Genomic DNA, 10,755 nt, shown 5'->3' on the forward strand with positions numbered 1-10,755 from the left:
CTTCAGACCCTTTTCCTTCTTCAGAGCTCTGAAATAATAAGCAAGAGCAGTTAATGATCATTATTAGTGGTCATCCAGGGGAGTGGCTTTGATGTCTTGTCACTGATGTCTTGTCGCTGCTTCCTGTTTGTGTCACAGCTGTTCCCTGAGCCACGTCACCTTCCAGGGCAAAAGACACGTCTGGTTATTTTTGTCCTCGAGTTTAACAGGCAGCACCTCCCTATGCATTCCAAACATTAATTCCCTTGTCACTCTGAGCCCCGGTGTCTGCTTAGAATTAATTTGCCATGACAGACCAAGTGAGCACTTTTATAATTAGAGACATTACCTTATCATAGCTAAAATAATTTAAGCCAATCTTAGGTGCAAGGGAGAAACAGAGGCATCACCAAGATGTGCACTCATGTCAGCTCTGCAGGAGACCAGCAAAGCAGTAGTTTGCATATTCTGCAATTGCTTATTAACAGTACATTATGCAAATTAGGCTTCCCTAGTCAAATGCTGGAAGTGTGCAGGAAAGAGAAATAAGCATAGAGTTTGGAGTCAATAAATGTATGATGCTCTGCCAGCTAACAAAATTTAATTCCAGCATTCTTAACTGCTTCAAAGGCAAAGTGCTCTCAAATGAGTAACTGGATGTTAACTCAGAAGCTGGAAGGGTTCCTGTGAACACAGAGGTATTTAGCAATAGTCTCTTCCTTTTTAATCTTTACCCAGCTGAAGTCAAAAAGAGACTTGCTACAGAAGGGACACCTTATTACTATTCATACATTATTTAAATACTGGCTATTTCAGTTCCTGCCTCTGAAAAGGAAGAAACCCACCTGAATATGGTGTATCTTTGTAGAGTGATGACCCTGTTTTTCTTCTGGTTTGGGTGGTGGAGCTTTGATTTAGGGCATAGGGTGACCTCCACCCATTTCCCAGCCACTTGCCAATCCTGTCTACCTCAGAAGCATCACCTGCTCTGCCCAGTACCTGTCTAGCTCACTGCTTTTCACCAAGCATGTCCTTGCCTGGCTCCTCTTGTGAATCCTTGGCCATTAAATTACTGTGCAAAGTGATGGTGAGGTGATTTGCCTGACTCCTGTGTGAGAGAAAACAAAAAGTGGACTGGTATTTCTGAACATCAATAAACCCGCCCAAAAATGAAAGAATCTAGGTGGAGGAATGGGTTTAAAATCTAAAATGTTGTTTTCAGGCCAGACCAGCTGAACTGCTGGGAGCTCTCAGAAGGCTGAGGGGGTCTCAGGTCACATCCCAGATGTCATCAGTCTCAACACACAAAAGGCACTGGCTGGGAAAAGCTGAAGGGGAGAGGCAGAGGGTTGGAGTGACCTTAGATCACCCAGTCCATCTTCCTGCCAAGGCAGGGTCACCCAGAGCAGTGACACAGAGCACATCCAGTTGGGTCTGCAGTGTCTCCAGAGAGAGAACTCTATGTTCTCCCTGGGCAGCTGTTCCAGAGCTCTGCCACCCTCCACATAAAGAAATTCTTCCCCATGTTGAGGTGGAACTTCTTGTGTTCTATTTCATGGCCATTGTTCCTCATCCTGATGCTGGGCACCACTGAACAGAGTCTGGCACTGTTTTAAAAGGAGCCTGGGCAGCAGTGGGGGGAAATGTTGAGAAGAGCTTTAACCTGTGAAACAATTAACAGTTGATGGGCAAACTCTGGGTGATGTCCCTGTGTTAGAAAACCAATTAAGGGTTTAGTGCTTGACATAGTTTAGTGCTCTCAGTCCTGGAGAAGGAAGTTAGCAGAGCCTGGGAGGGAAATTTATTGTTGAGAACTGAACAGTTTATAAACCGCATTACATAAAGCAGAGATGCCCTATTTGGGAAAAAGATAATAAAAAGACTGAAAAACATCGACTAATTAGCATGAGAAGCGAGAAATCAATAACAAATAGAAGACAGAATACTAATTAATGAAGAGAACTAGAACTCTGTGAATTGCCAGCTAATTAACATTCATCTCTTCACTGAAATGTATAAATAGATTAGCGTTTTGATGACAGACATGCATTTTGCGGGGAGCCATCCCCGTGTTCCTTCAATACCGAATCACGAATGCCTCCTTTCTAACAAGCAGCTTGGAGAGTTAATTTTTATTTCCCGGTGCTCGGGTTGCGGTGTCCGGGCAGGCCCCGCTGAGGGGCCGCGCTCGCTCGGTTGTCACAGCGACGGCGACGCCGCAGCCATGTCGGATGCGGGCTCCGAGGACGCCGAGTCCGGCGAGGCCGGGAAAGACATCGGGGTCCGCGGGGCCCGGGGGCAGCGGGGAAGAGAAAGGGAAAAAGAAAGGGAAAGGGAAAAAGAAAGGGAAAGGAACAGCCCCACTCAGTGCCCGCCGGGCCGGGCAGGATGGCCGAGGGCAGCCCCGGGCACAGCTGTGCCACCTGCCCGGCTTCTAACGCGGGTTTGGAACAACGCGTCCGCGCTTTGCAGCTGTGTGCCAAGAAGGCTGGGGGTGCCGGGGTCTGGAGCCGAGCTGGAGCAGCTTTCCTCAAACATCTGTGTCCCTCTGATGAGTTGGATGGTGGTGGGCCCAGCCCTTTAACCCTTTTCCCTCCGCGTTTGGCAGGAGTACGAAGGAGATCGCGATGGCGAGGGGCAGCGGCACGGCTTCGGGAAGGCGCGGCTGCCCAATGGTGACACCTACGAAGGCGAATACGAGCATGGTTTGAGGAGTGGACATGTAAGACACCGAGCCTGGTTGTGGTTCTGCTTCTGCAGCTGGGCTGTTCGGGCTCTGTATTGAAATAAGGGTGAGAACTGATGGGTGTTTCATCTGTGCCAAATGTGTTTCAGGGGACCTACAGGTTTAAAAACGGTGCTCTCTACACCGGGAACTACCTTCAAAACAAAAAGCATGGCAAAGGTGTCTTTTTTTATCCAGATGGATCAAAATATGCAGGTAAAGCAATTGGAATTGAACACAATTGCAGGGATTTCTGTAGCCAAAAGGACACATTCCCCCCTCACTCCTCCTCCCTCCACAAATGAAAAGAGAGAGTGGAGAATGTCTTATTTTAAGAAGCTAGAAGATATTTTCCTCTTATTACCTGTATAGTAACAGTTCTGAGAAGCTTGGGATTTATTTATGGTGATTTATGTTAAGACATATATTAGGTCTATCATTAAAAAAATAGGCTTCTTAATAGAGCCCTTATTTAGGGATTGGGACACCTGAAGTTTGAAGAATTAATGAAAGTTAGAGTTCCCCTGCTTACTGGAGAGTACCTGAAACAATCAGAATCTATCAGTTAAGTTTCAAAGGACAATATTTCCCTCCTTATTTCTAAGCTAGGAAAGAAAATACATTCACATTGTGAAGGCTAAAAGCTGAGAGCAAAATGAGCAGCCCAATCTTGCCTTGCAGGAACATATGCACTGAGTTGTTTATTTTTATTTTTTTAATATTTATTTCAAGTTTGATTAGAAGAATAATTAAGATAGAAATCATCTAGCATCCTTCTGAATAGATGTGCCCCAATACTCACAGGACAACTTCAGCAAATGAGTCAAATTAAAGTAGCTCCTCTTTAAATTAATATGGAAATGTCACATTATCTAATGCAACTGTAATACATTTCCCAATTCAAAGATAGGACTGGGTTGTTTTGTGTTCATAATGGTAATAGAGAGTAATAATGAAGGCAGGTAATTATAGAAAAATGGAAAGGGAGGTCAGGCAGCAGCATTAATGCTTGTGGAGAGGAACAGACTGATGGAAAAAGAGCAGGGGGCTCTACTTTAGAGTAAGGAGTGGTGTAAGGAATAGTGAGGAATCCCAGCAGTGCCATAGCTTTCCTTTCCTTCTTTAATACTTGTATGATAATGTTACAAACTGGACACAGTGAAATAAACCAGGTCTCACACTGCTTTTATCCTTTTGTCCTTGAAGGAGACTGGGTGTATGACCAGAGACAGGGCTATGGAGAATATCTGTATGCAAATGGAGACACCTATACTGGAGAATGGGCTAACAACAAGAGGTTTGTTTCCTTCTCACAGGGATGTTTCAAGTCACCCAATGGCATTAAAATGCAAACATTATTTTCAGAGCGTGTCTGACTGCAACAAATGAGGTCCAGAGGTGACCTTGGCAATTTAGTCCAGCTTAAGAAGTTTCAGCTGCTTAATTAATACAGTTTTAATACCTTAATTATAACAACAGCCTAAATTCTTAATATTCACTGCTATAAAACAAAATTATTATTTTCTCCCTAGGCATGGGCAAGGCACATATGTCTATAAAGAGACAGGATCTAAGTATGTTGGTTGTTGGGTAAATGGAATCCAGAATGGACCAGCTGAACTTATCCACCTAAACCATAGATTTAAGGGCAGGTTTCTCAATGGAAAGGTAAGTGTGCTTTCTATTCTGAACAGTTAGCATGGAATTGCCATAATATGACCTATTTCCACTTAAAATAAGAAGCTAGGCTTCTGATCTTTTGTAGCATTTCCTTTACCATAAGTGTAACACATGAAACTGAATTATTCTATAAACACAAATGCCAAGTTTCTTTGCAACATTGCTTTCAAACTGTAGTGTGACTGACTATTGGATGGAATTTGTAGTAAAGGATATTTTACATTTCTGTGCTTAGAATGGATTAGCTGTTCAGTTCTCTAGATGTTTTTGTGTTTTTATGCAGCCTTTAGGTCGTGGCAAATTCATCTTTGATATTGGATGTGAGCAGCATGGTGAATACATACAACCAGTGCAGGTAAGAGAAACAGTGCAAGAGCACTCAGTAAATCAAATCTATTGTTGAGGAATATATAAAATGCCTTACAGACAGTGATGTGAAAGTAGATCTTATGAGTCACAAAGGGTGGAAACTCATGCATTCTTAAGAACTAAATGAGGTTTCATTTTGCTTTTTTTTAAATGTTTTCTACTGTGTAAGCTTTGAAAAGTACAAGGTGTGATTTTGCACTGCTTGCAGACATGAATCCTTTCTACTTAAAAAGAATCAGGACCTTTCCAAAACATTCGAAGCTTCAAATCACAGAGGAATATAGAGATATTTGTATACACATTTAGCCTCTATTGCATTTTCTTCTGAGCACCAGAAAACAATGAGCAGTATTTTTTTGTATTTCTGAACTGCTTGGTGCTATGCATACAAATGGTAATTTCCAGCAGGGTCATGTTTGGGAAATATGTCCTATTGTTGTTCTGGTCATGTTAGGAGCTTAATATCCACAGCTGCTAATAATTGTAGGAAGTGGTTGGGATCAAAGTCTGTTTTCCCTTCTCTATGCATGAATGTTTTGAAACATATCTGTTTGATATGGTGCAAAAATAGCTGCAGAAGTAGGAAATATATTTTAATATAACTGTTTGATTTTTTTAAAAATTGCCACATTTTAGCTTAGAGTTTTCTACCTCTGTTGTCTGACACATTAGTTCCTGTTACACACTCTGAAAACTGTGATGCAGCAATCATTCTGAAGGATGAAATAATAATCATCAAAATCCTGTCAATTGTGAGAGAGATTTGCAAAGCTTGGAGACTGTTTTGCTTGTTTTCTGGCTGAAAGCAAGAGATCTTCAAATTAAGTGTCAGATTCAAATGAGTATCCAGAGTCATTTGTGTTTCCTTAGTTCAGCTGGGAATTCTTAGGTGAGTTTTTAAAGCAAGGGACAGTGCTATCACTAAAGTAAGATTAAATTTTACCCTTTTGCTTTAGTTGAAGTAATTACAGAACAAAGCCCATTAAAAAAGGAGAAGAAATTAGCTAATAATACAGACAATGATTCAATTATTGACCCCTTCATATTTGTAGAAAAACCATGATTTTTTTAAATTTTAAAAATATTTTCCCATTTCAAAACCATAAGCTCTGTGCACAACCTGATTCCTTCCTAGATCCTTTCAAATGTCCTCCCTAGGCAAAGATTGAGGCAGAAACAGTTGTTTGTTCATTGTGTTTCTGTGTGAGACAGGCAGTGCAGCATCTACCAGAGCATCAGGTAGCAATCATCAGTCACAGCCAACTGATTTCATCAGGGTTCAAGAACTTGGTAGTTCTTGTCCAAGATTTGCAGTTGCTGAAGTTCCTCCACCTTGTAAATACTTTCATTGCCATTTTGATCTCAGATAAGGAGGTTTTAGTAGACTAACCCATCATCTTAGTTACTGTTTGTAGGATGAGATCCTGGATTTCATGAATTCTCTTCTAGGAAAAAGAGGAGGAAGATGAGGATGAACCACCATTACCTCTTGAACCAATATGGAAAGTATCAGAAATTACCAAATTAACACCCTGGTCTCCCCATGATGAGGAGCTGCTAGTCTCCAGAGAAGCAGCAGGTGCAGTAGCTGAAGAGGAGGAAGTTCCATCAGCTATAGGTTTGTTCTGGAAACATCTGGAAACTCCATGTTTTGAATATGGTGACCATTGTTTAAGGGGCTTAATATCAAGTGATGTGAGAGGGTTTTTGTGTTTCATTTCGTTTTTCCTGTGTTTTCCCATGTATTGAATGTTTGGAACTTCCAAGTCCATTCATAAACTGCACACTATGTATGTATGTGTTTTATTTCACATAGCATGAGATACAACTGTCTTGGGAAGCCTGTGAGTTATTTGACTCTATATCACGGCTTATTATACAAACTTGATTATAAACAGAGAAGATTTTGTGGGATTTCTCTATGTGAACAACAACTGCAGCCTTCAGTAGGACTTAGGGGCTATTACATGGAAACAAAGGCTGAATGCAAATTTGTAAAATTGGTTTTCTTTGGTATTTCTAATTTCTTATATTTCAGATACTGAGGAGGGTGGGGATCACCTTGCAAGTGATGCAGGAGGGGAAGGTGAGGGAAAAAGAGAGGAAGAAGTAAATCAAGATCAGGAGGATCAAGGTGAGAAATGGGGCATGTGTGCTCATTCTTTAATTAGCAGTCAGAGTTTGAAATTGTGGATGTCAATCAGCTGAAGCCATGCTGCTGCTGGGAGACCATGAGAATCTCTGCCTTTCATAAGGAGGGCAGTCCTCTGGAGAAGTACTCTATGAGAAGTTAAATTCATATACTGCAACAGAACAAATTAAAAGTGACACTTCTGTGCATATACACCTGACAGCACTTGCAGAGCTGAATTTGTATGAGATTGAATTTCCAAACTGTGTTTTTTTAAAGAAAAATGAGAAAAAATGTCATATCCTGAGAAGTTCAGGAGTTTTGAGCACTTCACTTTTGTCTCATGAATACAACTGTGTATTCTTAATTCTCCCAAGTGTAGTTCAAAAGCAGGCAAAACAAATATGAAGAAACAAATTTTTGGTGTTGTTATACATTCTGATTAGAATAGTCTTTGGTTGGTTGGTTGGTTTCTTCTACAAACCAAGGAGATTTGAAATTCAGGTGCTCAGGTTTTCTTCCAGGCAGTTCAGAAGACTGTTTTAATACACAGTTACAAGAAGCAACAGGGATGCATCCATGTTTACTCATATTTAGCTTAGAAGCCTCCAACCAATTGTGTTCTTTGTATTTATCCTTAAAATTTACAAGCTTGCCTATCGGATATGAAAATAACAGATAAATTTATCCATTCTTAATCAGTCCATTTTACAATAAATCCAAGCCAACCACTGTCTTTAGGGATTAGAAAATACCTTGAACCATATGAAAATGCCTGGAGGTATACACTAAACATTTAGGTCAGCTCTTGTAGTTTTCAATTTATTTACTTTTCATTTTCAGCTCTGAAGGGCAGGACAGCTTGAGGGCAGGACAGGCAGTTGGCTGACCTGGTGTGTGGGACTGACATCTTACAGGATCCCTGGGCTTGGGTCAAATCCATGAGAAATCTCAGCAGATCATAGCTCTGCTTTGGATTTGGCAAAAGTGCATTGAGTCTGGTTTGTCTCAAAGACCCTTGGACTCAAATAACCATTTGGACTGAACTTGATTCTAATAAATTTTCTGGCCCACCACAACAAAGCAGTTCTGGTTTTCCCAGTGGCTTTTCTAGGGTGTTTTTGAGAACAAATGAGCCCAGGTGTCTGCCAGATATGGCACAGAGGCAGATGCCAATGCCTGAAAACACAGCTAAGTGATAGATTCAAAGTTCCCTCCAACTCTTTATTTCCAGAATCAAGTAATTGGATGATTTTAAACATTTTTCAGCGTAGGTCTCCATCCATAATTAGTAAGACAATATATTGGTCCCCTTGTCTTTAGGTTTAGCAAGATTAAGTTATAGGAAGAGGGAATGATTTGAAGAAAATATGCATCCTGTGAAGAGCAGATATAACAAAATCTGTTTACTTTGCAGCCTGGTATTCCCTGCCCCTTTGTCATCATCCTTTTTCCATGCAGAAATTCCCTCTTTTTTTGTTCTGCATTCTTTATGATATCATCTAACCAGGAGGCATTTTTGGCTGTTCAGAGTTACATATGGACTGGCTGGCAGTCAGTGTGGGCGTACTGAGTCTGTCTGCAGCTGACAAACAATGTAAACAACTTCAATTCAACTACTGGCATTGAAAGGCAGTGGGTGAGGAGGACTGAGGTGGACAGCAGAGTTCTACAGTTATGTTTTAGATTACTGGGATTACTTTCCAGTGTTTTATAATAAAATGCATCTCTATGCCCTGTCTTTCCTTCTACTCTACAGAAATTACTGATTTCGGAGGATGAACCAGAGGAATCAGAGGAATTGGGTATAAAGGAAAAGACCCAAAAAATGAAATTTTTAAGTAGATGATTTTGTGTGGTAAGCCTGCAATATTTTTCTTTGTAAACGGTTGTGTTAAGATGTTTTGAATAAACATTTTTTGGTGCTTTGAATAAACATTTCTGTCAGTGTTCTGTCTGGAATCTGTATCTTTGGACCTTTTATACTCTCAGATTCTCACAGCAACTTCCTTTACTCCATGTAGCCAATAATAAGGTGTCAAATCCAGTGTGGAATTATTCTGGATTCATGAAGCCATGAAGCTGTGTCCTCACAACCTAATCTTCTACTCCTGGTGGTTGCTGTCTTTTTTGAACCCTGCCTCTGGGCACAGAGACTTGGAGGTCTTGCAGGTGAAGACAAAGGCATCACTGGACTTCCCAGCTCTCTCCATTTTCCCTGTCACTAGGGCACAATTCCAGACCTACATTTTCCTTGTTGATTTTTCTGTTGTCCTTGCACCTGTAGAAGCTCTTCTTGTTGCCCTAAATCTTCCCTTGCCAGTTGGAACTCCAGTTGAATTTTTTATCCTAACACTGGTGCAATGTTTTTAAATTCTTCCTCTTTTGGCTGGTTTTCCTTCTGCTTTCTGTATACTACTTGTTTGGTTTGGTTTGGTTGGTTTGATTTGATTTTGGTGTGTTGCAGCTCAGTCTCAAGATCCTTCTTTACCATGTGCCTTCCTTAAGCTGTTTCAAGGATATTGAACTGATCAGGGTGAGGGGGTGGCTCTGTAACAAATTCCTGGCACTCTGCCACATCATCCAAATGACCATTGGTGATCCATGAGCTCTTAGCAAAAATGTTGTCCGTATACAGAATAGTTTCATGCATTCAAGCAGCTTCATGTGGAGAAAAACTCTCCTCCAAATTTTACTTTTCTGTCTTTATTAATGAGCCCTTCATTCATTGGAGAGCTCTGGTTATGTGAGCTGTCCCACCATGTTTCAGTTTTCCCGAGGATGTCACTGTTCTGCACCTGAAGCAGTTCCCTGTTCCTCCTTTTCCTAGTTTTACACATATACAATAAGGCAGGCTCCTGTTTGAGTTGTTTTATCTTCATGATGGGTATCTTCCTACCATCACCCTGCTCCACTTACGTGGCAACCCTCAGCTTAATTCCTTAGTGTAAGCAGTTCTTGCTATCCTCCAAGATACTAAGTTTCTCCTCATCAGATTCTCAAACCTGTTGGAAAACACACTCTTTGTTGCCCAGAGGAGCAATGGTGATTAAAGCCAAAGCAGGAGCGCCGTGCTCCTATCTCTGCTGAGGTACAAGAGGTAGCAAATGCAGCTATTCACCTGCCCTGCTCAGCTTCCCATCCCTGCAAATGTGCTGAGGGAGGGCTGGATCCACTGCTTGTGTTGTTGGGGAAGCCATGCAAGAGCCCTGGGGCCTCTCTCAGGAGGAAGCAGCTCCTGGGATATCTCTGTGCTAGAGCACGAGAGAGATGGAAGAGGACAAAGTGAACCTCAACTCCCAGCCCCTTGCCCAGTGGCCGAACACCAGGCCCTCAGCAGGCTCTTGGTGAGGGCAGTGGGTGGCTTGTCCTGATAACAGCAATCATGCAGACTGTTTGCAGACCGTCCTTAGTTCTGAACTGATGTTGTGGGCTGTGGACACAATGAAACATGGAACGGGCTTTCTCCTCCTTCCAGTTACTTTGACATTCTCAGGAAGACACAGGGCAGGGGGAGGAAAGGTCTGGTGATCATTGTAGCTGTTCCCACAGGGATTTGAAGGCTGATACCAGAACCCCAAGGGTCACTTTAAGAGGTGCCTTCCTGCAGTTGTTGGGTATTGAGGGGAAGCACTGCAATTTTATTCACTGGGCTTTGCAATTCTGCCACAAGCCAGTTGAGTAGGCCCCGGCCTCTTGGACACAAAGATTCTGTCATCTTTCTCTTTTGGAGGAGAAAGCCAGGGCCATTGGTAGCCAAAGCCCAGTGCCCAGAGGTGACACTAGCAGGTTTCTTTATTGCATGAAAAGATGTGTGGGGCTGTTCATTTAACTCTGCAGTTGTTGCTTAGTGTGCAAACAGCATCACTCG

At 41.9% G+C, this 10,755-nt stretch overlaps 1 protein-coding gene across 1 annotated transcript; it reads left to right on the top strand.

Moving 5' to 3' along the window:
- The first annotated feature begins 1,314 nt into the window (after positions 1-1,314).
- Positions 1,315-8,820, top strand: RSPH1 (radial spoke head component 1). Its single transcript, XM_059840076.1, has 9 exons — positions 1,315-2,260; positions 2,588-2,701; positions 2,815-2,920; positions 3,911-4,001; positions 4,237-4,372; positions 4,668-4,739; positions 6,203-6,371; positions 6,792-6,887; positions 8,644-8,820. The coding sequence occupies exons 1-9, from the start codon at positions 2,015-2,017 to the stop codon at positions 8,664-8,666; spliced, it is 1,053 nt and encodes a 350-aa protein (XP_059696059.1). The 5' UTR covers positions 1,315-2,014; the 3' UTR covers positions 8,667-8,820.
- The last annotated feature ends 1,935 nt before the right edge of the window (positions 8,821-10,755 follow it).

The sequence above is a fragment of the Haemorhous mexicanus genome, chromosome 2 (genome assembly GCF_027477595.1).
Source record: "Haemorhous mexicanus isolate bHaeMex1 chromosome 2, bHaeMex1.pri, whole genome shotgun sequence".
In the NCBI taxonomy this organism is placed as follows: Eukaryota; Metazoa; Chordata; class Aves; order Passeriformes; family Fringillidae; genus Haemorhous; species Haemorhous mexicanus.